The sequence below is a fragment of the Pseudoliparis swirei genome, chromosome 4 (assembly GCF_029220125.1).
Source record: "Pseudoliparis swirei isolate HS2019 ecotype Mariana Trench chromosome 4, NWPU_hadal_v1, whole genome shotgun sequence".
In the NCBI taxonomy this organism is placed as follows: domain Eukaryota; kingdom Metazoa; phylum Chordata; class Actinopteri; order Perciformes; family Liparidae; genus Pseudoliparis; species Pseudoliparis swirei.
The window spans coordinates 19,778,634-19,805,955 of record NC_079391.1 but is presented as its reverse complement, the minus strand read 5'-3'; the positions used below and the strand labels follow the sequence as shown (position 1 = coordinate 19,805,955).

At 44.3% G+C, this 27,322-nt stretch overlaps 1 protein-coding gene and 1 long non-coding RNA gene across 5 annotated transcripts; one reads left to right on the top strand and one right to left on the bottom strand.

The window, feature by feature from the left end:
• The first annotated feature begins 1 nt into the window (after position 1).
• eprs1 (glutamyl-prolyl-tRNA synthetase 1) lies at positions 2-26,630 on the top strand. 4 transcript variants are annotated; one of them, XM_056412366.1, is made up of 37 exons: positions 2-181; positions 2,216-2,300; positions 2,428-2,527; positions 2,617-2,773; positions 2,906-3,042; positions 3,319-3,413; positions 3,511-3,637; positions 5,012-5,204; positions 5,308-5,479; positions 5,656-5,889; positions 6,115-6,199; positions 6,493-6,552; positions 8,268-8,288; positions 9,421-9,531; positions 9,945-10,081; positions 10,168-10,375; positions 10,457-10,569; positions 10,672-10,789; positions 11,356-11,532; positions 11,620-11,781; positions 12,093-12,326; positions 13,339-13,482; positions 13,848-14,111; positions 14,258-14,488; positions 14,569-14,840; positions 22,364-22,415; positions 22,517-22,726; positions 22,880-22,952; positions 23,109-23,188; positions 23,339-23,440; positions 23,625-23,780; positions 23,984-24,181; positions 24,322-24,495; positions 24,654-24,814; positions 25,187-25,265; positions 25,351-25,415; positions 25,744-26,630. In XM_056412366.1, the coding sequence occupies exons 1-37, from the start codon at positions 139-141 to the stop codon at positions 25,892-25,894; spliced, it is 5,181 nt and encodes a 1,726-aa protein (XP_056268341.1). In that variant the 5' UTR covers positions 2-138; the 3' UTR covers positions 25,895-26,630. The 4 variants fall into 4 exon arrangements, with proteins under 4 accessions (XP_056268341.1, XP_056268339.1, XP_056268340.1 ...); XM_056412364.1 differs by having other exon boundaries at positions 13,339-13,599; positions 13,746-14,111; XM_056412365.1 differs by lacking the exon at positions 8,268-8,288 and having other exon boundaries at positions 13,339-13,599; positions 13,746-14,111.
• Positions 19,134-20,920, bottom strand: LOC130192397 (uncharacterized). The gene is made up of 2 exons (XR_008831379.1): positions 20,777-20,920; positions 19,134-20,737 (listed from the first exon to the last, which is right to left on the bottom strand). It is a non-coding gene; the product is annotated as an uncharacterized LOC130192397 (long non-coding RNA).
• Positions 26,631-27,322: the final 692 nt, after the last annotated feature.

Below are 27,322 nucleotides of genomic sequence, written 5' to 3'. Positions count from 1 at the left end.
GGCTCGGCTCGTCTCCCTCTCGAGTTGGTTCCGCTGGGGCGCTCTGGTGAGCAGTGTAGTCTCGGGAGTCTACCGGAGTGTTGCTCGGTTAACGTTACTGACACAGTGCACATTTGTAAGGAAGAAGGACTTCACAGTATGGCGCTAAACCTCACCATTAACACAAGCAATCCGCCGCTCGGTGAGTTTGCAGTCTTGCGGCCCAACTGAATAAATACTATACCGGGTCGGGTAATAGTTAGCTAGCTGTTAGCTGTTAGCTAGCTACCTATTTAAATATGAAGCACTTTAATGTGTATCTGCGTGTCATAACGATGCAAGTAATAGCGGTGTCCAGTCCAAGACAACTAAAGACTGGACCCAGTCGTTGCGACTTGGTAGACACGGAAGACATGAACACGAATGTCAAATCCATAAGACAATATTGAAAGTTAACTTTTATTGTTTGTAATTGTGCCAATGTTGGTATTGGAACCAACCGATTAGAAGATAGCAACTCGAGGATGGGCAACGAAGCAGCCATGAGCTCGTCTGCAACGTGAATTATAGGCCTATATGAATTGAAGTAGCTGAATGTCCATATAAGTTAACATGCATGACGTTAGCCAGCCGACGAGAGTCTGCAGCTGACGGGAGCTGAGTTGTCTTCGTGGCACTCTGCTCCACGACATGCGGACGGGTCGGTATCGGGTCCGTTTAATGACAGCGGCCACTTTACTCTCCACACGGCCGATTTCCGGTCGTCCCCGTGGGATGCCTGCGAACAAAATGTAACGCAATGAATGACGCAATGCCAATGCTTTATGAACTTGAAAATAACACATGGAGAAAAAACACATGTAGTTGTTGTATCAGTTGACACAGTGTCCGTTAGCTGGGCTGGGTTGGATTAAGACACATAGTTACATGTTGCCGACATGTATTGTATCTGTGTGATTGTTCATTGTGTCGTGTTCAACGAAGCCAGGACGAAGCTGTCCAGAGGGTGGAGTGTCGGGGCTTTCTGCACCACAAGTGACAGCTGCTGAACAGCGCCCTGTGCGTTTCTAGTAAACACAGCAGGCTGATGCAAGCGCGTTGAAACGTGGAGGGTCGGATGGAGGACGGCATCATGTTTGCATAGCTGATAGACGTTTCATTTGCTTTGCGCCAGTGCTCCTAATAATTGTAATGGCGGGCCATCATTAGTCAGTGGTTGAAGTGGTGCCCACAAACTCAGTTTTCCTCTGGAGAGGTGAACCTAAAAAAGTCCAATCCATCTCTGCAGCTCTTCCACGAGACATTCATCATGTTAAAATGTACTGTGAGGGTGTGAGACAAATGGCAAGTCAGGAATGCCGAGTGCCTGGAGCGACTGAGGCTCAGGAGGTAGAGCGAGTTCCGCGGCTCTTCCAGTCCACCTGCCGAAGTAAACGGACCGTAATTGTACAGGGCTGTTCTAGTCTTCCAACCACTCAAAGTGCTTTGACACTACAGGACATCGTTCACGCCCTCGTACACTCATGGGAGGGCCTACGGTTTCACCTGCCCATCAGAAGTAACTAACATTCACACACCATAGGCACAGCTACGGAAGCAATTTGGGGGTTACGTGTCTTGCCCGAGGAAACATCGACATGGGCTAGCAGAGCCGGGGGTCAAACCGTCGATCCTCTGATGGAATGATGACCCTGCTCATTACTGAGCCACAGTCGCCCCAGAAGTCCGGATGGCTGTGCCATAGTTGTTTGAATGGGCACCTTGTATGGCAGTCTCTGCCATCAGTGTATGGAGAGGGTAAATGTTGGAATTGAAAAGTGTAACACGCTTTTAGTGGTCAGAAGGTGATATTTAAATGCATGTTGAACGACGAGTGGTTTCATGTAAAGCCACTTGAGTACTAACACGTTGCAAAGCTACTGCGTAAGGCAGGCAGTACCTCTACAGAGATTACATTTTACAGAGTAGCATGACACACTGGAGCGAACATGCTCTGCATCAGAGGACCAGTTCAACCAGTTTTCAAAATGGATGTGAAGATTGGCATTCATATAGGTCAAGGTAGTTTTTCACCAAAGACACTTTTAAGAATCCAAAAGCAAGTCCAATTGCCCTTGACTTAACTCCTTTAGTTTCTCTGAAACAGAATTGACCGCAGCTGGTTTAGGCTCTTCAGCTATGTGGACACAGACTCACAACGAACTCTTAACACTGAATGTTCTTCTCTGTCCTGCAGGAGCGCTTCTGACGGCAGAGCATGTGAAAGGCAGTGTGCAGGTGTCAGTGGAGGAAGGCAAAGACACCCAGCTTCATGTCTCAGAGTGGGTGGCATAGCTGTTTCTTCAAGTTGCTCGATGAGCTTCAACTCTGCGTAATGTTGAAAAAGTTGTTAAATTTGAGTGTTTTTTCTCATTTATTTCTTCTTTGCGCGCCCTTTCCCTCCCTTAGTGCGATCCAGTTCAACGATGCCAACTCTATCAGTCGGTACTTGGCCCGTGTGGCTCCCGCTCTTGGCCTCTATGGAGCCAACATGATGGAGCAGACTGAGGTGTGTGTATGTGTGTGTGTGTTTATAGGACTTTCTGTTCCGTTTGGTGATCTTGTCCCCTAATTTAAAAAACTGTCTGGTACCTGTAGGTCGACCACTGGTTGGAGTTCAGTGCTCAGCGGCTCTGTAGTCAACCTGCTTTAAGCAATGCGCTGGTGGATTTGGATAAGGCCCTTTCCCTGCGGACCTTCTTGGTTGGACATACCCTCACCCAGGCTGACCTGTCCGTCTGGGCTGCCCTCAAAGGTCAGTAGCCCCATACAGGATGCACCCGTTTGGAACTGACTGTCTCCGTCTGTTTGTCTGTTTTCATGTGGACGTTGTCTCTATTGTAAACCGTCAAATGGAGCCCTACTGATTATGGTTGTTTCTCTGCAGGTCATGGGGATTGGCCAAGCCAGGGCAAGTCCTTCTCGCACGTCAATCGCTGGTTCTCTTTCCTGCGCTCACAGGTTCCCTTCACCGCTGTGGGAAACAAGTATGCCAGTAAGAAAGCTCCAATCAGCAAATCCAACGTAAGTGTTATTTCAGCCGTTTTTAAGCAATTTGTGATATAACGTTCAAAATATTTGGGTAGTGTTTAGCCTCACATTATTAGTGTCTGGGTGTGAATGTTTTTTATTTGTTCCAAAACAACACAAGCTCTTGTCTGGTGCAGAAACAGAATTGATCATTTCTTCCCTCACCGATCGATTGGTTGATTTATTATGTTTTTGATTAGGCAGTTCAAACTAGCTGTTCGTTTGGTCTCAGTGGAAGTCAAATTAACTGCTTGTGTCCCTGACTAACAGTTGGATGAGAAGAAGCAAGATGTTGGCAAGTTTGCGGATTTGCCAGGAGCTGAGATGGGCAAGGTGGTGGTTCGATTCCCTCCCGAGGCCAGTGGGTGGGTTTTAATCTGTAGTTTAGGAGAGGTTCACATTACACATGGTCATTGAGTACCTTTCCTAATAAGGACAAATTGTCTATCTCTCTGTGGCCAGATACCTGCACATCGGTCATGCCAAGGCTGCTCTGCTCAACCAGCACTATCAGATCACTTTCAAAGGCAAGCTCATCATGCGCTTCGACGACACCAACCCTGAGAAGGAAAAGGAGGACTTTGAGAAGGTAAGACATGGCAATTACATACCTGCAAACTTGTCACCTTTCGGTGAAATTCACCGTTTTGAACTCAAAATAGGTCATCCACGTGAATCGTGGAGATCCGAAGAGTTTTTGTTTTGGGGGGGGGGGGTCACCTGGCCCGCTGCCGTTGAGATTGCAGTGAGACGCGGAGAAAAGTGTGAAGTGGTGCTCTTCGCAATAAAACATCTTTGATGGGACGTGTCGCGTCTCGGCCAATCAGCGTTCAGACGTCCACAGCGTTTGGGGGTTCAGGTTAGCTTGAATGTTAGCCCGCTACATCTGCTGCTGTCGCGCTGCACGGTGTATCGATGCTAACAAAGTACCCGTACATTAAACACGATGTGATTTAGCATATTTTTAGTATCGATACTTCATTAAGAGAGCGATCAGAACGCACGCGCTGCTCCGTGTCGAGCTGTCTGCGCACACTGCGCTGCGCAGCTCACAGCGAGAGAAGTGGCGCAGCTTTAGAGACTTCGGCTTAAAAAATAAAAAGATGCCAGAAGTGAAATGTTTCAGTCTGTAAAGTTCTGTAACTCTCCAGCTGCTCATCCTGATGAACTGTGTATCATCTGGTCAGAGACTAACGGCCTCATAGTGTATAATCAATGCTATGATGGAACCATGTAGTTTCATTCATATCTGGCTGTATTAATACTAATATTACTGTCATTTGTTAAGTGTTGAAAAAGTTGGTAAAAAGTGAACCATACAGATGATTTATTTATTACTATTATAGATAAATATACCAGTCTCGTATTTATGGTACCATATTGTTTTTATGGTATTGTATTGAATTCTGGTATCGGGTATCATGATATTTATGGCAGGTATGTAATATGTATAGAAGTTATAATATGAGTATCGTGACAAACAGGTAGAGACAGAACAGATTCAGGGAAAAGTCCATGAGGACTGTTCAGGCAAAACAAAAGGAAGTTGGTTCATGAATGACTTTAACCATATTCTATAAAATGACAATGTATATTTGTTATTACTATCATTACAGGGCTGAGTCAGAGCGGAGGACCTTTTGTTCTTAAACTGTTTATTATCATTATTTAGATTTGTGGTCAGAACAATAAAATGACTGTAGTTGTGGTTCTAAAAGCTTTGAGGCTTCAAACAACGTGGATGTGGTGTGGTGACAAAAAAATAAAATAATCACCTGCACCCCCCCCCCCCCCCTGTCGTCACCTTTTTCACCCCTCATGAGTTTGCAGGTATGCAATTAGTTATTGCCATACTACTGGAAAGGAAATAGTATTGTCTCTTTGTCATTCAGATTTTAAAAGAAAAAAACTGCCACAAATGGGTTTTGTGTTCTTATTTCTAATTGTGTTAATTACTTCTAAGGTTATCCTGGAAGACATTGCCATGCTCCAGATCCACCCAGACCAGTTCACCTACACCAGTGACCATTTTATCACCATCATGGGATTTGCGGATCAGCTGCTCGCTGAGGGCAAAGCCTACATTGACAACACGCCGCCTGAGCAGATGAAGCTGGAGAGGGAGCAGCGCGCCGAGTCCAAATGCAGAAACAACAGTACGCCCGGGGAGACATGCCTCGTTCACCAGTCACAGTTAATACTGAAGTGCAAGTTTTCGGACCTCTCTGAAGTGACACCTTTTGTCCTCCCGTTCTGTAGCGGTGGAGCAGAACATGAAGATGTGGTCGGAGATGAAAGCAGGGACAAAGAGCGGTCAGACCTGCTGCATGCGGGCCAAGATCGACATGAACTCCAACAACGGATGCATGAGAGACCCCACCCTCTACCGCTGCAAGACCACTCCTCACCCTCGGACTGGAAGCACCTACAAGTACTTGACTTAAATAAGTCCACGGAGGGGCAGGCTACATTATTAGCCTTTATGATTTAGGATAAAAACAACACATAATTTGTGTTTAACATCTGGAGTATTTTCTTCACATATTGGACGTATTGAAATACCCTCCAAGTTTTCATTGTTCAAACTGTCCCCTTCCTTTTTTCCAGCGTCTACCCAACATATGACTTTGCCTGTCCCATCGTGGACAGTTTGGAGGATGTGACCCACGCCCTTAGGACCACTGAGTACCACGATCGTGATGAGCAGTTCTACTGGATAATCGACGCACTACGCCTCAGGAAGCCTTACATCTGGGAGTATGCCCGACTCAACCTCAACAACACAGTGCTGTCGAAAAGGAAGCTCACCTGGTTCGTCGACCAGGGATACGTCGATGGATGGTATGTTTAGATTTATCTGTTGTCTGATCTGTATTTGTGTGTCTATCCGGAACGTTTTAGGTGTCTATTTCTTCGATTCACTCTTGGTGGTCCTTCACAACTTCTTCTACCACTAGCTGTCTCTCAATTCCCCCTTCATTCCACCCTTCTTCTCTTTGCCCTTACTTTTTTCTCCCCTTTCTACGCCCCATGTTCCCCTTTGACTTTTCTCCTCTCATCCTCCAGGGATGACCCTCGCTTCCCCACTGTCAGAGGAGTCCTAAGGAGAGGAATGACCGTTGAGGGTCTGAAGCAGTTCATAGAAGCCCAGGTACATCTGTCAAAGTCAGAGACGAGCAGCGCAAAAGCCACGAGTCCTCTAAAGTAATCAAGAATACATAAAGAATGAACAAGATGACATTCTCAGCTCGCTGCCAGACCAAAGAAAACTATACGTGCCTGAAAACGTTTTTTTAACCTCTTTTGTTTCTTCTTTTGATTGTCACAATGTCAAAGTCAAGGACTTAAGAGTTGTTAAATGTGTCAACATCTCATTGCAGCCTAATTTCAAAAGGATTTTGCATCAGCTAAAAACATGTTTTTCTTTCATCTGCCTCCTTCCAGGGTGGATCACGGTCAGTGGTGAACATGGAGTGGGACAAGATCTGGGCCTTCAATAAGAAGGTACACTTTTCTTCTTATGTCATGTTGCATCTAAGCCCAATAGCGTGCACCTGGCTGTTTACTTAAATGGTCATAACGAATGATTCTGACATTGAATGTGGCTCAATATACATTCTCATTTAAAAATGTTTGAAGGGTCCTTCTGGAAGGCCATCGTTGAACTGTACCTTGTAAGATACAACTGCAGACATTTTTCCATCACGGATTAAGGGCTGATTTTGTGTTTGTTTGACCAGTTTGGTTTGATGGAGAATGTCCTGAATGAATCTGACACTGATTGACGGAGGTTCCGAGGGTTCATGGGCTGTGGCTTCGCTGCTGGCATGGCTTCTTTCTGCTTCACTGTTCTCATTCTATTGAGCGCTTTACTTTGCTCCCCAGTTTCCTGCCTCATTCCTCTGCTCTCCTTATACCCCACCCAATACCACTGAACAAATCCAGTCGCCCCATTTCATGTCCCACATTTGATTGTAGTCGTGTTTTGTTGTCCCCATTTTCATCCGTCTGGACACCAGTATTGCTTTCCTTTGGGTAGCTTTCCTTGCTGGCAGTCACTGCTTCATCCCAGAGTCAAATAATAAGTGTGAAGCTGATAGTTTAAAAGTGCACATAAACAGACAGCATGCATATCTTGGGAAAGAACGTGTGAGTGTCAGACCTTAGTTTGGGACCAAGAGCTACCAAAGTATTGATGACAGTTGGCCTCAGATTGACACTTAGCAATAAACGTTGGCTTCATTTGCATGTTCCACTAACCCACTCCTCCCTGCCCTTTTCAGACAGTTTCATGCCCCCAAAGCTTTCTTTACGTCCACTTGCCAATCTTTAGATGGGCTGTAACAGCCGCTCATGTTTGAATGTGGTTGCAGACATTCTTCACAGTTGCTTGTTTTTGTTGGTCAACTAATAAGCTAAAGCTTTCTGAGTTCAGTTTATTAAGTCACTCAACTCCTTCAAAAGGTCTTCTGCTGGCACCTCTGTGCTTCTCCTCTTGTGTTAGATTTCCTTGATATTTTAATCCCATTTAATTATGTTTTGGGGCAACAGAAAAGGTACAGATTATAAACGGTCATTGGATCCCTGGAGTAAAGAATTTTATTTTTCAAATGATCAAATAAAAATATTTTCCGTTTTCCGTTTGTAGTTTGAGTTTATCGACCGATCATATTTGAGCGGGCTTTTGTTTGTATGCAGATAAACAGTCCATGGGGAATGCATTTCCCGAACTGCAATCTCAGGACCCGTCAGCCATCATCTGACCAAGATTGAGCTTTTTAGATGCAGATATGTTTTAAAGGATTAGCCGTAGAAAAGAATGATCTCGTCTCAATTTGCTAATCAGACCGTAATTGAGGAAAAACAAGTCTTGGCCCAGATATCTGTCATCCGGATATCCGCTGGCTACGCCGCAGCCCCAGAAATATTTGCCTAGTTGCCCCTAGAGGCTAAATCGTCATCAGACCGATAGCCAATGGGTTCCGAGATAGAAGGAGGAAAGCACGGTGTTGTCTCAGGACAAGAGGTGGCTCGAGGTGGAAACTCTTCAAACTAACAAAAACGGAAAGGTGTAAAGCATTGTATTGAGAGAAAAAACAGTGAGTCAGAAATAATGTAAACGTTCCATTCAATGTCTATGTGTCTCTACCTCTCTCCTCTCTCTCTTCCTCCCTCCCTGTATCTGACATTAAACAGCATCTCACTCTTCTGTTTCCAAGCTGCCAATTAGCTGTCTGAAGGTACTCCCCCACCTCCTGCTCCACCTCCTCTTGCTCATTTTCACGATATAATCCCATTATATTACATCCTCCTCCCTTAATGTGTTCCTCTCCATCTATTCCCTTCCCTTCATCCTGTAACCCATTGCAGCTTTTTGAGCGAGCACTTGATATGCTTCCTCTTCATTTTTTAAGAATAACCTCTTTATTGAACATGGTCATTCCTTGACGTGGCCTTTCAAAAGTGCCTCACACTTGTTAATGTTATCTGGAATGAGCACGCAAATGTGTAATTGTGTCTGGCTTCATATTCGTGTCAACTGAGCTTATCAACCGATTCCATTACATCATTTTTAGAGCACAGGACTATAATGCTGTGAAGTAGTTTGCATTGAGTATCCAACAACGCTTCTGTGATCATCTGGTTTAATTTAATATATCGTTTGTTGGTGGTGTTGGTCTGCTTCTGATTGGATAGTCTATTCTGCAAATCATCCATTCAGCCCATCATCTGAGCTCTTAACCCTTGTGTTGCCTTAGGGTCATTTTGACCCGAATCAATATTACACCCTCCCCCCGCCTTAGGATTAATTTGACCCCATTCAATGTTTAATGTCGGTGTTCTTTCGGTAGTCAACAAACAAACATAAAGTGCCTCACACTTAAACTTGGAAAACAATATTAATTCTAATAATTTTCTGGAGGTTTTAATTGCTGGCGTCAAATTGAACCCAAAGGGTAAAATATGTTAGTAAATATAAAGGTAACAGGAGGGTGAAACATTGAATCGGGTCAAAATGACCCAACGGTGGGGGGAGGGTGTAATATTGATTCGGGTCAAAATGACCCTAAGGCAACACAAGGGTTAAACACTAACAGCTGGCTGGTGAAATAGTGAAAGGTGACTGAAGAAGTGGCTGACGAAAAGCTTGTTTCACTCGACTGCATACGATCACGATTTCGCTCCTGAAATCCGCTTTTCTTCCTCCACCCGTCTTTCTTCTTGAGCGTCACGCTTGTCAGCTTCTGAGCTGGGCTCTTTTTTTTTAATTTTCTTTCTTCTCTGCTTTGTCCTGTCATTACACAGCATTTTCTATGTAGGGATTGTTGTTTCTTTTCACTGATGTGTGTGTGTGTGGGTGTGTGGTCTTAGGTCATTGACCCGGTAGCTCCCAGGTACACAGCTCTGTCCAGCTCCTACGTGGTTCCTGTCTCCGTCTCAGAGGCTGCAGAGGAGATGAAGGAGGTGGCCAAACATCCTAAGGTTTGTTTGTGCCTGTAAAGATTTCTGATGCAGGAGATTAGAAATGTGTTGATGCTACTTTTTGCCATATCAGCTTCTATTTAGTCAAGCACCTGTTTTTTGTTGATTTGCATACTTTTTGATCTCCATAAGAACAACTTTTTTCCCTCTTTGCATTTCTTGGAGGACATATGCTACCTGTTCTTTAGTTCATGCAAAGCATTTAGATCCTTGTTTGTGGTAGAAGTGAAAGGCAAGTAACAGGAGGCGGGTGTGCTGCATGTTGACGCCCCATGAAGACGCTCATTGACCCCTTTACATTACTTGAATAACAATTCAGTTCTGTGTGTCTGTTACAAACAACACTGTACTGTCGTGTTACACACGTGGAGGTTTCAGAGGCCATTGTGATCTCATGTCTGTAATCCATCCAGAACGCAGAGGTGGGCATGAAGAAGGTTTGGTACGGACCTCGAGTTCTGGTTGAAGGAGCCGATGCTGAGACCTTCGCAGAGGGGGAGATAGTCACCTTCATCAATTGGGGCAACCTCATCATCACCAAGATCAACAAGTATGTCGCTTGTAGTATTCAGCTTAACCAGAGTGTTGCGAAGCGTTGCGTGGAAGTAACGAAGAGCACCCTTTCCCACTGCTAAGGGGGCCCGACTCTAAGGTCGTCTCCATGGAGGCTCGCCTGAACCTGGAGAACAAGGACTTCAAGAAGACAACAAAGATAACGTGGCTGGCCGACACCGACAGTGCTCCCCTGCTGCCCGCCATCTGCATAAACTACCTGCCTCTCATCTCCAAGGCCGTCATCACCAAAGACGACGACTTCAAGGAGTACATCAATAAAAACAGCAAGGTCTGCTCTTCATCTGCGTCTTGCATTTGTCATTTTTCAAATGTTTTGTTTTGCTTGATCGCCTCGTTGTCATTTTCTCAGCTGGAGGAGAAGATGCTCGGCGATCCTTGTCTGCAGAGCCTGAAGAAAGGCGACGTCATCCAGCTCCAGAGGCGGGGCTTCTACATCTGTGACCAGCCTTACGAGGCCATAAGGTGAGGGGAAGGACCTATTCTTTTGATCAAACCTTTCAATTTCTTGGAGATGAACAAATACTCTTCCTATGGTCTGTTTCTAACTGTGGTTAACCTCCTCAGTCCTAACAGCTGTAAAGAGAGTCCCTGTGTGCTGCTCTACATTCCCGATGGACACACCAAGGAGATGCCGACTGCTGGATCCAAGGACAAGAGCAAGAGCCAGGCCTCCAGCAAAACGGTGCTTTTAAAGAAAACCTCCAAACCTTTTTTTACTAATCTATTTCACAATAATATCTGTAAATCAGACTTGTAATGAGTGTTTAAGACCTCTTTAATGAATAATCTCAGAGCAGCGGAGAGCAGCACTCTGGCCCTCACCTAAAGTCAGCTTGTTGAATATTAAGACCCTAGTGCACTCTGATCTTTTGTTTCTTAGCATCCACTAATTGTGGATTTAAAATGACAAAGGCAGACCGGTCCACAGTCTTTAGAAGGGAAAGAGGTGTTCAGCCCTGGGCGGGGTACAGACAGAAGCTTTAAGAGGAGTTAGCTGGGTTGGGCCATCCCCAGCAATAGAAGCAGGAACCTAAGCGCTCGTGATCGCTAACTGGTCTAACCTGTAATGCAAAGGTTGGCCATATGATGGCAAAGCTAAGAATAGATCGTATTTGAGTCCAGATTTACCAGTTGAGCGAAAGAAAGAAGGAACTTGCATGCATCTCTTTAATATCTGGGATGATCTGTACCTGTCGGGTTCTTGCTCTTCTTCGGTGTTTTTAAATCTGCCCTTTGCTCTCGTCTCAGCCTGCTTCGACCCCTACTGAAGCTGCCTCGACACCTTCCCCACCGCCTGCCGCAGCCTCAGCCAGTGACATGTTCTCGAGCATCGAAGCACACGGTGAAGCTGTCCGTCAACTAAAGGTTGCCAAGGCTCCTAAAGACGAAGTGGACAAGGCAGTTCAGCAGCTGCTGTCTCTAAAGGTACGTCAGCTGGGATGACAAGAGCAATGAGAAGACTCTTGTCTATTCAAGTGTTTGCTATCTCATTCTTACTTTCTCTCTCTGCAGGTGCAGTTTAAGCAGCAGACGGGTATGGACTACAAACCGGGCATGGCCCCTCCCACTTCTACTCCAGCCCCGCCGACCACATCAACAGACACTTGTTTGTTCACCCAAGTTACCCAGCAGGGCGAGCTGGTCAGGAAGCTGAATGCCGAGAAGGCGCCTAAGGTAGCTAGATGATTGTTCAATAACTGAACGTGTCCACATCTGCTTGTCCACTCACTCGTCATGTCCCCTTCCGTCTGTCCATTCATAAAACTTGTGCTCATCATTCTGAGTGAGTGATTGGTCCAGTCGTCCTTCGTGCCCTCATGTTTTGTCCGGTGATTTCTCACGTCCAAATTCTACTGTCTGGTCGCTCGCTGCTCGTGTCCCAAATGTTTTGACCCGTCCATGCGCATGTCCCCACGCTGTTTGCTTGCCAATCAAGTTTACCCATAACTACCTGGAACAATAAGCTGGTTTGTTGATGGCACCAGGACCAGGTTGACCTCGCAGTGAAGCAGCTCCTCGCTCTGAAGGCGGAGTTTAAAAAGCTGACTGGTCAGGATTACAAATCTGGGATGGCACCTTCTGCTCCTGCCTCCTCCTCTGCTCCAGCTCCTGCGGCCTCCTCTTCCTGCTCTTCTTCCTGCTCTTCTTCTGGCCTGTATGAGCGTGTTTCAGAACAGGGGGAGAATGTGAGGAAACTGAAGTCTGAAAAAGCCCCCAAGGTATTCTGATGCAGACAGTAGAGAATGACAGTGACTAAAAAACAACTAACAAAATAAAAACCAGTGCTTAGAAAAAAACCAAAGCATAATTATGCAAATTAGTGTGCTGCAAGTAGCTATCTATTCTCCCTAATAACAAGTATCTCATTACTCGTACAAGCACCATTTGAAAAAATCAAATCAACTTCACATTTCCAAGATGCCTTTAACGCCTCTTTCCAGTCAAATTAATTTGACTGGAAAGAGGCAGGAATCATTTCAGGTTCACAAGCTCATGTCTGATCCAGGGAGGCCTTCATACAAGTTTTGGATGATCATAATAAATCTTGAAAACATCATTGAATTTGAAAATACTAATTCCAAGGCATAGAGAAATTCTGGAAAAATAAGCAAACACAAAAGTTTAGAAGAAGTCATGGAAAAATACCCGTATAATAGAATATATGTGGTTCAGTTAAAATTCACATATAAAAAACTACATTAAGGTCCTTAAAGTAATGCAACAAAGACTGTTTCAGGATTATGCAAAAGACAAGTCTTAGAACATATGAGAAGGGATCACAATGTGCACAATGCGTGCCACAGAACCTGTTTCAATCTCCACCGTGCTGGTCCTTTGCTGCATGTCATATCTCTCTCTCTCATCTACATTTTCCTCTGTCCAAAAAAAGGAAAAACAAACAATTGGGCTACAGTGGGAATTGTCCATCATACGGTTTATTGCTGTTTGACCCTTTGCTAAACACCGCTAAATTTTGGTTGTCGGTGAAGTTTAGTATATCTCTAACCATAGCCAAAGACCAACAATCAAATGTTGCGTTTAAAATACGTCTAATATCAGCCGATACGTAGACACGACATTGAGGCTGGAATGCGGCTACATTTGGGCTGACCTGGCCAGTGGTTGTCATCATTGCAATCTGAATATTTTTACCCAGTGCTTTTGCTAATTGTGCGCATGTGTTGATATGACAGTGTGTAAGACGCAGTATCCTTGTCCGTGTGTCCCCAGGATCAGGTGGACGCTGCAGTGAAGCAGCTGCTTGCCCTGAAGGCCGAGTACAAACAGGCCACAGGCCAGGACTACAAGCCTGGAGCGGCCCCAGTCCAGAAAGCCCAGGCCCCAGTCCAGAAGGTCCAAGCCCCAGTCCAGAAGGTCCAGGCCCCAGTCCAGAATAGTCCTAGCGCTGCACCTGCTGCTTCAGGCCTGTATGAGAAGCTCTCTGAGCAGGGAGAAGTGGTCCGGAAGCTGAAGGTCGAAAAGGCCTCCAAGGTGAGACTATAACTGCAGCATCACAACTTCTACATGTTCATCTACTCCAGGTGTTTGCCCTTCAGAGTCTTAATAGTGTTGGCTAGTCCGGCCAGAGTCACTGCTGCTTGGACTTAATGGTTCTCTTCATACTGGCTGTTCATCAGGATCAGATGGACGCTGCAGTGAAGCAGCTGCTTGCCCTGAAGGCCGAGTACAAACAGGCCACAGGCCAGGACTACAAGCCTGGAGCGGCCCCAGTCCAGAAGGTCCAGGCCCCAGTCCAGAAGGTCCAAGCCCCAGTCCAGAAGGTCCAGGCCCCAGTCCAGAAGGACCAAGCCCCAGTCCAGAAGGTCCAGGCCCCAGTCCAGGAGGTCCAGGCCCCAGTCCAGGAGGTCCAGGCCCCAGTCCAGAAGGTCCAGGCCCCAGTCCAAAACAGTCCTAGCGCTGCACCTGCTGCCTCCGGCCTGTATGAGAAGCTCTCTGAGCAGGGAGAAGTGGTCCGGAAGCTGAAGGTCGAAAAGGCCTCCAAGGTGAGACTATAACTGCAGCATCACAACTTCTACATGTTCATCTACTACCAGGATGTAGCTTTCAGAGTCTTAATAGTGTTGGCTAGTCCCGCCAGAGTCACTGCTGCTTGGACTTAATGGTTCTCTTCATGCTGGCTGTTCATCAGGATCAGGTGGACGCTGCAGTGAAGCAGCTGCTGGCCCTAAAGGCCGAGTACAAACAACAGACCGGACAGGATTACAAACCCGGATTACAAGCCCCAGGTAGCCAGGCCCAGACTCAGTCCAGCTCTTCCTCGACCAAGTCCAGCTCCCCCCCGCAGGCCGAGGAACTCTTCTCCCAGGTGACCCAGCAAGGAGAGCGAGTGAGAAAGTTGAAATCCGAGAAGGCCCCCAAGGTAAGGAGCAAATCACAGAGTGGAGTTAAATAAGCGGCTCGTACTAGAGGAACATAACAGTAAATCTGTTTCCATTTCAGGACGAGGTGGATGAAGCCATAAAGACTCTCCTGGACCTGAAGAGCAAGCACAAGACGCTTACTGGACAGGACTACAAACCAGTGGCTGCTGCTGGAGCCACTGGAGGAGAGGACAAAAACCGCAAAGAGAGGGAGAACAAGTCTGAGAAACAGGGAGGAGGAGGACCAGGAGGAGGGAAGAAGGGTAAAGGAGACAAAGCCAACCAGGGCAAGGAGGCTTCCGGAGGAGCAGGAGGCCCAGGAGAGGGTCAAGGACCTAAGAAACAAACACGGTGAGAGACTGGAACTGGCATAGAAGCAGAGGGGATGAGAATTAGATGCTGATGAACTAGATTTGTTTTCATCTGGCAGTAATGTGAAGTGTTACCAGCCAGCACATCGTTTAGTAGAACACGGGCTCCGTAACGAAGAGTTGCATCTGATTTCAGATAAGACCCTATTACGCAATACTGTGAACATCATTATAAGGATACTTGGTAGGACTGAATAATAATTTTTAAAAGTACAACTTAATTGTATTTTGTTGTTGACTGTTGTTGCAATTGCCCATATGATTTGCGATATTAGAGAGAATTATCACTTCCACATCAATATTCTAATTTTCATTGAAAAATATATTTACGTGGATATGATGGATTCGTTTATTTTTTTGCTCAATTCTGTGCCAAACAAGTCAGTTGAATAGGTCAGGAGTACTCTGCAGTTTGGAAATATTTCCTTTAAAATGGTATGTGGACCAAAATGTATCTTACTACGATTTTATAATTGCAGGAGGACGTGTTGCATTTTGATAACATTTCAATCAGACGTGTAGCAGAAATACTGAGGAACAAAACGTCGTACTTTTTGCATCTGTCAAGTCAATTTTTCTACTTTGAATTCTTCAACGTCTCTCAGCCTCTATGTTGGTGCAGATTTAACCTCCGTCCTCCTTTTCTAAACATCGACCTGCTGCCAGTTGTATTCTGATGTCTGACCATAGTGAACGCTTTTCTCCGTCATCTCACGTGGGCAGCAAGGCTCTGCAGACCGAAGTGGAAATGTGTGGAAATGCAGTTAGATGAACAGATGCATGGCGAGATCATACGGCAGTTACAGTTGGTTGTTCTGAAAAGGACTAACATGTTCAAGTTAATTAAATCACAACAGCAGAGCCAATCAAAAGTCTAGTTTTGAACTGCCCTTTCTAGTTTGTTGAATCAGACGCTTCATCAGCGAGATGCATTTGTTTTTCACGGAGGTGTTGGATTGGTAGCACAAGACGGTGAACACTCAGCGGGTAGTTTTATTCAAACCCTACGGTGCCGAGAGTTGTACGTTGTTGGTCTTTAAACAAATAATGGAGCGTTGCGGGGGCAGAAGTACATGCTCGGCGTTCTAACCTGGACACGGAAGATGGATCGTCTGTAAGCACAACCCTCTGCTACAGTTGCTTAACGACTGAAGAAGGTTTTTGTTTTTTGTATTCACATTTGGTGAGTTTTCATTGGTTGGTGTGTTTTTCCTCTGCTTGATCAGTGCTTGCAGTCTGCTGTATGCCTTGTGGATGAAACCTAATCGCTCCTTGATACACTGCACTATTAATATATTTATATTAGGGCTGTGAAATGATTACAAATTTTAATCGGATTAATCACAGGTTTTTGTGGATTAATCATGATTAATCACATATTACCGATATTCTCGGTATATTTTGTGAGAACATAGAGATTTATGACAAAAGACGGATGTATACATTTTAGGGCTGCAACAACGAATCGATAAAAATCGATTATTAAAATAGTTGGCAACGAATTTCATTATCGATTCGTTGTGTCGCGCGATTATTACGGCGCTCAATAAGTCACGGAGTATAAACAAAGTTGAGTTGAGCGCAGAGCGGCGCTGGAGAAACAAGAGCGGAGGGAGAGGAGAGGAGAGACGGAACGCTGCGCTGTGAGAGCCAATCAGCGCTGAGCTGCTCCTCTGTTGATGAATCTAATTGGCTGCTGCTGCTCACGTGGCGCTGGATGCGGAAGTCATTCACGTCGTCGGAGACATTCACGGAGCCAAGTGCGCTTACGGGTGACGTTATGAACCCAGACACCAGGGCGCTACATGTCACGACGTGTGTGGCATTAACACAAGAGTATAACGTAGAGAACATGGTTATTTATTCCGTGGCGGATAGCGGAAAATATTTTTCCACGGAGAAAGGCAACGGAGATAAGCCACGACGCCACTCGCTGTGAGCGCTGCGCTGCGCGTGCAGACAACATTTAACGGAGCGGAGCAGCGCGTGCGCTCTGATCGCTCTTTTAATGAAGTATCGAAACTAAAAATATGCGAAATCACATCGTTTTTAACGTACGGGTACTTTGTTAGTATCGCTACACCGTGCAGCGTGACAGCAGCAGATGTAGCGGACTAACATTCAAGCTAACCTAACTTCCCAAACGCTGTGGACATCTGAACGCTGATTGGCCGAGTAGCGACACGTCCCATCAAAGATGTTTTATTGTGAAGAGCACCACTTCACATTTTTTCCGCGTCTCACTGCAATCTCAACGGCAGCGGGCCAGGTGAAAAAAATAATAAATCGGAACGCGTCTCTGATATTGTTCAGGGGGCGGGGCCACATGGGGACCACTGCTCAGGAGAGGAAAGCTGTCAGTCTGTTTGTGACGGTTCATCACCATGGTGACCAGTGAACAGGTTCATCACCATGGTGACCAGTGAACAGGTTCATCACCATGGTGACCAGTGGATCTCCAGGACCTTTCCATGACTTTAAACCAAATTTCCATGATTAAACATTTTGTGAAAACTCTGTCTATACGTGACAAAGTGAGAAGATGTAGTATTTAAACTAACAATGAGAATTCCAAAGCATACCGTATATATACCGTGTAAATTAACATTTGAATAAAACAAATTTGCATTACTTTTCCAAATATTTTGGGATTTTATTTTGTTCAATTACTTTTCTAGGCCTGCTAATAGCCATTTAAAAATGCCATGACTTTTCCAGGTTTTCCATGACCGTACGGACCCTGTTTTGAATAAAGGGTTGAAAATTTAAGTTTTTTCGTTTTTTATCCGATTAATCGATTAATCGATTATCAAAATAATCGTTAGTTGCAGCCCTAATACATTTATACATTCTTCTATACAATGGTGCTGCAACTCAGCAGTTATTTAGCAGTTTTCTTCCATATGGAACATTAATACATCTTCATCCTAAACAGAATGTTTAACCCTCCTGTTACCTTTCGGGTCAATTTGACCCCATTCAATGTTTAATTTCGGTGTTCTTTGGGGTCAATTTGACCCCAGGCTGTTTTTCACTGTGTCAAACGTATAAGAAATATCAACTTTTTTATTTATTCAAAGGGCTATTTAGGTAGTCAACAAACAAACATAAAGTACCTCACACTTAAACTTGGGAAGCAATATTAATTCTAATAATTTTCTGGAGGTTTTAATTGCTGGGGTCAAATTGACCCCGAGGGTAAAATATGTTAGTAAATGTAAAGGTAACAGGAGGGTTAAACAGAACATTTTTCTCTTGTTTGTCAACCATTAACTCCACCATGATACAATCTAAAGGTGGACAGATTGACAAGTGACTTTTTTTTGCTCGGTCCCGATGCGCGCACGGAGCTCTGTGGCGCGCCAGACGGAGATCGATAAGTGTTAACGCAACGCGTAGAGACAGAGATGACATGCTGCTGTGGAGATACGATCAACAACAGACGTTTAGTTTAATAAAAGAACAAAGACGTGCTATAGAGAACATGTCAGGGGCGGGCCAATCTTTTAATGTCATGCGATCTACCAACACTACGCGCGATCGACTGGCAGGTCGCGATCGACGTGTTGAGACCCTGATCTACAGGAAGTAAAAGTCATAACAAGGTTTCCGTAGGTGAACCTGCGGAAGGATCATTACCGATGAACAGCACGACCGTCTGCATGAGAGCGGACAGAGTTCAGATTGAAGTGGTGTATTGGAAGCTCATTTTGCAAGTGACTTTTTTTTCGTCCCGACGACCAACAACAGACGGATTGGAAGCTCATTCTGCGCATGCGTTAAATGCGTAAAAAAAAAAAAAACTAGTTAAACCTGTAATTGAATTAACTGAGTTAACGCGTTATTTTTCACAGCACTAATTTATATATATATATATATACACACCAAACACATTAGCACCCTTAAACCCTGAAGACTTTCTGAAGTTGATACGGATTTGATCTAAGATGCAAAAGTATAAAACGTGTGTTCCTCAGATAAAGACGTATAATCATGATCCCACTATCGCCCCAATGAAGGAGATTAAACGTGCTGCCTTCATGGTGCAGCTCTGTGGTGTCGGTTAGCAGTTGGAAGCCGGTTTGCTGGCTTCGTTGCTACTGATGTGAGCTTTGAGTTGCATGGTTGTCTGCGCTGGCAATGGCTGTGTGTTTTTGTTAAAGCCCCATTATGTAGTTTTTCCCTTTTAGCGCCCCCTTCAGTTTTTGAGGTATTTAACGTTTACTTCAGTGTCGTAAATACCCAGTTACGATAGACGCAGCCTCGCATACACTTGTATTGAGTTGGGATCATGTGTTGTCCTGTATTATAATTATTATTATTGTTATTATTTGTACGTGTCACGGGTTATAAAAGGTGACGAGGGGGAGGTGACGCAAGTTTTTTTTTGTTTGGAGCGCGCTGACAGGCGGCGGACTGGTGAGCGGACTCAGAACGGCAGCAATCCGGCGACTGTTTCTATTTTGGATTCATACCAACGGGCGGGATCACTAATAGAAGACTGCGCAGGAACACTGTGAACTGGGCCAGCACCTACCGGACTAGGGTGAAGTAGCGCGGGGATTGAACGCGGCGCCTCACCACGTTTCCGCCTGGTCGGTCAGCTGTTTGCCGGCTTTTGGGGGGCAGGGGGGGGTGTGTGCGCGTGCAGTCATTTACTTTTGTTTTGGGGGACTGCAAAGACTTTGGGGACTGTCGGGATCCGGGGATTATACTTCGTTTTGAGTGGGTTTGATTGTTTGTAGTTTATGTGTTCATTTTGGGGGCTTGCAGATGCATTGAATTTGATTTAATATAATAACATTTGGGTTTCCGCATATCGACTGTGTTTTTCTCTTACGACCATTTGAGCAGAGAGAGTTAACACCAGAATTCGCAGATCCGCCCATTCCCTTTTTTTTTTGTGTATTGTACCTTTTCCCCTTGATTGAGTTGCTAAGGGCGAATTGTTACAACATAACCAAAAGAATGACAACATTTAGTTTAGATGAAATACCGATGGCGTTTTCAGCCTATACAGGACTGTCTCAGAAAATTAGAATATTGTGATAAAGTTCTTTATTTTCTGTAATGCAATTAAAAAAACAAAAATGTCATGCATTCTGGATTCATTACAAATCAACTGAAATATTGCAAGCCTTTTATTCTTTTAATATTGCTGATTATGGCTTACAGCTTAAGAAAACTCTAAAATCCTATCTCATAAAATTTTAATATTTCCTCAGACCAAGTAAAAAAAAAGATTTATAACAGCTGAGTGTTTGTCAAGGCTCAGGAAACCCTTGCAGGTGTTTCGAGTTAATTAGACAATTCAAGTGATTTGTTTAATACCCTACTAGTATACTTTTTCATGATATTCTAATATTTAGAGATAGGATATTTGAGTTTTCTTAAGCTGTAAGCCATAATCAGCAATAAATCAGAATAAAAGGCTTGCAATATTTCAGTTGATTTGTAATGAATCCAGAATGCATGACATTCTACTTTAATCCACGATGGTTGGAGTTAAGCCTTCTAAAATCTACAGTTTTACGGAGGCCAAAAGCAGTTTTCTCTCAAGCTTGCCGCACTGAAAGGGTGGCACACCAGGGCTCCAGACTAACTTTTTTAACTAGGAGCACAGTCGCTCCTAACTTAAAATGTTAGGGGCGCAAGCAGAAAATTTAGGGGCGCACTTTTCCTGGGTCAAAATGGGTCTTGGGTGCTCCCAAAAAATTTTTTTGCGCGCTGCGCGCGCACCTTCTATTCATGCAGTCGAGCTATTGAGTGCGTGATCAGCAGCTGGCCACTCGGTCCATTCACGCACCTCACTGTTGTGTATTGATCAGACAAGACACGCTTATCAACTCCAGTGTTTCCGATCACTGAAATCAGTATCTGCCGATCACCGATAATACCGATCACTGAAATCAGTACCTGCCGATCCGATAATACCAATCACCGATCACGGTGTTGATTGAAGCATTCTATTTATTGTGTAGCATTATTGCCTAGGACTATGAGGAAATACATATATAAAGCAACTCAAACATTAAAGAAATTACCGATTTCTTTAAACATTTAGGACTTTACTTTGAAAATGTCCTAATTGATACATTAAAATAGTTTGATTGCTATTGTAGGGATTTCAGATATGTATGGAACACATCTGCATTATTCATTTCCTGGAACTCTTGGGGAAATCTATATACAGGACTTTTCTTAACATACAAAAGACTGACTAATTTTTATAAACTCTTCCTTGGTCCAGTAAAAATGTTTTAATGTTAGCATAATTTAAGCTAAATCTCAGAAACTATCTATAAAGATACATCAGTTCATTGTTTACTTTTATATGTTAGTGTATGATTTGTCGACATTTTATTTTGATAAACGGATGTTGTTTCACGTGGTTCTTTCCGCTAACTTTGCAAAACCGGATGTTGTCACTTAAATCCTTCCGCTAACTTTATCAAAACCCTCGCGCGCTCCAGATCGAATGCGTTTACCGTGAACATCAGTGTATAGGGGCTCAGACATGTGAGAGTCGGCTGAGTTGACCCAGAGATTCAACTCGGGGGACGGGGACGCCGCTCGGTGGTGAGGATCCCCTCTGACCTCTCACTCTGCGGCCCTCGCCCTCGTTGTGTCTCCGCTGCGGTGCGCCTCTTTTCACACATTAGCCCCCCCCCCTCTCACACACAGGCCAGCCTTCTTCTTCTTCGGTTTTCGTCTCCTTTCTTCTTCTTCTGGAGTTAATGTCGGTTAGCAAACCAGTCATTCAGGCATTACCGCTAACTATAGTGGGCTGAAGTGTAGAACAAGTTTGTAAGCAACAAAAATATTTAATAACAAAAAAAGAAATCTGCTAATTTACTGGTCGCGCATGCGCGAGTTGATGAAAAATTTACTCGCACTGTGTCTAATTTTAGGCGCAAAATGCGACCATTTGGTCGCAGTCTGGAGCCCTGCACACCTGTATTACCGGGGTGGTCAAGCAGGAATCTATCAACATAATGAGTTCCATTCATACAAACACAACAACACCAAATCTATTATTGTCCTTGTTTGAGGGGGATGACAATCTCAGCTTCATTCAAAAAACCTCAATAGAAGTTCTGAATGTAAAACATTTATAATTCGATACAGCCTTAACCTGTGCCTAAACTAACATGGCCTGACATATTATAGTTGTCGTGTTAATTTCTCTTTTTTACATTTGTATAGTATATATTTTGTAATAGTATTTGAGTAGCGCTTCATCACCACTGCCTTTTTTAATTTGATCAGTTATTCTTTCACTGAGCTAAATATAACGGTTTGAGTGGAGACTAAAAAAAACAATCTTCGCTTATATAAAAAAATATGGCGTCTACAACTGCAAATAATAAATTGAATTGTGTGATTAACTAAATAAAAACAGAGCAGTACACATTTCCCTTTTTACTGTGTTTTATTGCAGTGTTTTGGATCTCTTCATTTAAAGGTTGCATCACACTAACGTTGTTGTCTGTCTCCCGCCAGGTTGGGCTTGGAGGCCAAGAAAGAGGAGAACCTGGCTGACTGGTACTCTCAGGTGACTTGGCCCAATAAAATGTCCAGAGAAAAATCCATTTAAAACGCTGACATTTTCTTTTGAAAATTCCTCCTCAATGTAATGTTGCTCCTCCCCTCCAGGTCATCACTAAAGCAGAGATGATTGAGTACTATGACGTTAGCGGCTGCTATGTGCTGCGGCCCTGGGCCTACTCCATTTGGGAGGCCATTCAAGACTTCTTTAACCAGGAGATTAAGAAAATGGGCGTGGAGAACTGCTACTTCCCCATGTTCGTCTCGCAGGCTGCCCTGGAGAAGGAGAAATCCCACATTGAAGATTTTGCTCCAGAGGTAAATGGACGTCCTCTGGGTTGGGCAAAAGCATACAAAATAAAAATAAAAGAAGTGTACTTAACGGAAACAATGTGACAATGAACAATATGACTGTGCAACTAAAGTAATCATATTGTATAATAATTTTGATGGTGATGTCATCTTTGTCAGGTTGCCTGGGTAACCCGTTCAGGAAAGACCGAGCTGGCGGAGCCCATTGCTCTCAGACCCACCAGTGAGACAGGTCTGAAGCACAGCTCTTTAGAGCACTTTAATCCAAACTATGCAGCATGTTTATCAATGCGGACGCATTCATTGAACTTAACATGTAAACAGCTTTTTTAAATGGATGATTTTGCTCTTCCATATGAACATGTGGTCTGTTTTGATTTTGCTTCAGCGATGTACCCTGCCTACGCTAAATGGGTCCAGTCCCACAGAGACCTGCCAATCAAACTCAACCAGTGGTGTAACGTTGTGGTCAGTATCCTCCCGCAGTCGCATGACAGCATCTTCATCAGCGATGGCCATTCCACGCCATCCACTTGTGAATCTTTACTTCGTGATTACAAGCTGGTTAAAGAAAATCGGTCCACTGAAGTCTTTTCTCTGCCCCTCTTTCCCCTCCAGAGATGGGAGTTCAAACACCCCCAGCCCTTCCTGAGGACGAGAGAGTTCCTGTGGCAGGAGGGTCATACGGCCTTCGCCACCAAAGAGGAGGCAGCTGAGGAGGTAACGGCCACCAGGACGCCTCCGTCCGTTATCTTTGATGCAACACAGCAGAAGTGTTTTTGATGCGTCGGTGCCGACATGTGAACTAGCGCGGTACATTTCCAGCGCCTACATGTGTGCCGTTACCTGTGCTGTATTGTGCGAAGCTAAGACTTTGTGAGCTTTACACATTATGTTTCTGCAGGTGCTTCAGATCCTGGATCTATACGCCCGGGTGTACGAGGAGCTGATGGCGATCCCCGTGGTGAAGGGGAGGAAGACGGAGAAGGAGAAGTTTGCCGGAGGCGATTACACCACCACTGTGGAGGCATTCATCTCTGCCAGCGGCCGAGCCATTCAGGTACTGTGGTGTACTGGTCCACTTCCTTTGATCCTTTCACACAAAGGCCAGCAGAATATGAGCTTCAGAGATACAGACGGGGATTAATGATAACCTTTCTATTCTTTTTATTCTTAATTCTTATGCAATCGGACAGTGATTGGTCCGAGTTGATGTTTTAGAACAAAGTAAACATTGCACTGCATTGCCTTGTGCTTCCTCAGGGTGCTACGTCTCACCATCTGGGTCAGAACTTCGCCAAGATGTTCGAGATCATGTTTGAGGATCCGAAGAAGCCGGGTGAGAAACAGCTGGTTTTCCAGAACTCCTGGGGAATCACAACCAGGACCATCGGTGTCCTCACCATGGTCCACGGAGACAACATGGGACTCGTACTGCCACCCAGGGTGGCCTGCCTGCAGGTACACACACACACACATATCTATATATATAAAAATACAGCAGGTTAACTAACAAATGTGTAATGACACCCTTAAGCCCAAGTCACCTGCTTTTCATCACTCATACAGCACGTGTTAAAATTACTCTTTTTTTGTTCCAGGTCGTCGTGATCCCATGTGGGATCACTGCCTCCCTGCCGGAGCAGGAGAAGGAGGCGGTGTTGAGCCAGTGCTCTAAATACATGAAAAGGCTGCTGGATGCTGGCGTCAGGGTGAAGACTGACACACGAGACAATTACTCCCCAGGGTGGAAGTTCAACCACTGGGAGCTCAAGGTCAGAAATAACATGATGATAACCGTGGTAGTTAATGAAGGCAGCAATATGAGACGGTAGATAATAGGAGCTCAGATTATTGTGAAGGCATTGATAGTGACTGTATATCTCTCTCTCTTTTTTGTCCTATCTGTGTATGTCTGCGTGTTTTCATCCAGGGAGTTCCTATCCGTCTGGAAGTGGGTCCCAAGGATATGCAGCAGCGTCAGTGCGTCGCGGTGAGGAGAGACTCGGGCGCAAAGGTGACCATTCCAGAGGCCGAGGTGGAGAAGAGGCTAGTCGCCCTGTTGGAGGACATCCAGAGCAACCTGTTTAACAAGTAAGATGCAGCACTTCTCCCTAGGGTCCCACTGCACGACACTCTGTGGACAACGTGAAAGGAAGGATTTTTTTGTTTTTTTTAAAAAAACTGCAGTGAAACCTTTCTCGTCTGCTTTCACTGAAAGGATTTTAACACCATGTGTCTTATGCAAAAAAGGCTAAGAAATTGCTTATTGCAGGTTTTTAAATGATTGTTTCCCCCTCCCAACCAGCTGGGGGCGACATTGTGTCAGAAATGGTGTCCACAGACTGACAGATCCATCTGTGAAATGAGAGTACACAGAATTGCAGCAGAATGAGGAAGTACTTATGTGGTGTTCATAAATGCTCACGACTATTGATGGGAGTGTTTCACGCGTGTGCTTGTCAGGGCTTCGGACGACCTGAAGAGGAACATGGTGACCGCGGAAACGATAGAACAATTCCAGAGGGAGTTGGACCAGAAAAAGGTGAGGAGCACAAGCCACCACAGGCCGCACACAGCACTTCATGTTGTGAGTGAGTGATTGACTGTACATGCACCTTGCTTTGTAGATTATCCAGATCCCCTTCTGTGGAGGAATTGAGTGCGAGGATTGGATCAAGAAGATCACTGCCAAGTACGTCTAACATATCACCGGCTGAAGCGATTTTAGTTGATGCTTGGCTCGGCCAGGCAACCAAGTCGACCACATCATTACCTGTGCAGATGATGATAACGAGTATCCATAAAATATATGTATACAATAAGCACATTTGGGAGTAAAAATATATTTTTTCAAGAGATGAATTCAAGATTCAGTTTATTTATATATTACTATAGAATTTCTTCCAATTCATTAATGTTATGCCAAATGCTATTCTTTTAAAATTAATTTTCCATAATAACCTCATTTTGCTTTTGTGTTTTAAATGTCAACCATTAAAAGACATTGTGTTTGCTTGTAGGGACCAGGACCTGGAGCCTGGAGCTCCTTCCATGGGAGCCAAGAGCCTCTGCATCCCCTTCTCACCCCTGAAGACACTGCAGCCCGGTCAGATGTGCATCAGCGGCAAGGAGCCCGCCCAGTACTACACCCTGTTCGGACGCAGCTACTGAGCACCGGCTCATCTTGTTCAAAAAGAGCTTTCCTGCCTTCTCTCATCTATTTGTTTGTGTCTGATCTCTCATTAGCATATAGAGTGACAGGGGTGTGAGATAACTGGACTGTGGTATTAGACTAAGGAGATTTGTCTTTTTTTAACATGTTATGAACACAAGAAAGTGGAGGGGAGAGAAACTGCTTTTCTCCCACATGGCTCATTAATCTTTAAAGAATACTAACTGACCGTTTGTATGAGCATTGGAAGTAAAACCAGAAACTAGGAAAATATTCAATCTTTCCTATCCTTTCTGAATTCATATTTTTTTATAAGTTCCTACTCAATGCTGTCAAAAAAAAGAAGAAGTTTGATTTAGTTTTTTTTGTTTGGCTTCTGTCAACAGTTAGTAATTGAGATGGTCTGCATCTTTTTTTAAACTGGAAAAACTGTCAAAAAGACAAACATACGCCTGGGAAAAACTCCCATCTCTCGCAGTTAAACAGTCTCAGGAACTCTGCAGGTACTCAGTCTTGTAGATGTGGTATTATCAACGCTCTTCCTGTATGACTGGTTACAGTATGTGGCTCATGACTTGGTCAAATACCAATTCCTCTGATCCACCAAAAACCTAATTACATAAAGATGTGAGGAACTGAATATGGTATAAAAAAAATATGTTGTGACCTGTCGATACTCTCCGGTTAATGAACTCTACAACTTGTCCGTTATAAAGGTATTTCCATTGCAAACTTCCCTGTGTTGTTTTTTTATCCAGGATAAAGGTCGGTGGTGTTAGGAATCCCCTGCTTTACCATCTGGCTGAGAGAGATGGTCATGAATGGTTTGTGTTTGAGGGCAGTGCCAGGAAAAATTACACATCAAATTAAGTCAAATAATGTAAATGTGGTAATTAAAACAGGCTTCCATTGTTACATAATTATGTGCCTTGTCAGAAAAAAACTGGCACTTCATGTCTCAAATTTCTAAATATAATAGTTGGTTTACAGTCTGTGAGCACTTCACTTATAATGCAAGTGCTTAAACGGAATGCTTTACCTTATTGTTGTGCCAAAATGCTGACAAAGTAAAAGTATGGCCTGAGTTTAGCCTCAGCCAATTATATTACTTATATTAAGTGTCACACTTAGATGTGGTTTTCCTCACATTCCGCAAAGGTTTGTGGGGCCTTATTTTCCTAACTTTAAGTTAAAGTTACTGGGGTGTTTTTTTTTATAACCTGCAAACTTTCGGGGGACGCATTTTCATAACCATCCGATAACTAACATCAGGCAAATTGTCACCACCTGCACATAAGGATTTTATATATTATCAAAGTCTGGAAAAGAAACACTGACAGCTATCGCACTCCATAGCCTCATTCCCAGTCTTAATCGAAGAAAACTTAACTAAATACATTGCTCACAAGAATCCTGCATGCAGCAAC

Excerpts from the sequence above, each read along its gene's own strand:
- eprs1 (XM_056412364.1), top strand. The coding sequence starts at position 139 with ATGGCGCTAAACCTCACCATTAACACAAGCAATCCGCCGCTCG. Across the intron at positions 2,774-2,905 it reads CGTCTGGGCTGCCCTCAAAG|GTCATGGGGATTGGCCAAGC; the intron begins GTCAGTAGCCCC and ends GTTTCTCTGCAG. Across the intron at positions 24,182-24,321 it reads CCAGGGTGGCCTGCCTGCAG|GTCGTCGTGATCCCATGTGG; the intron begins GTACACACACAC and ends TTTTTGTTCCAG.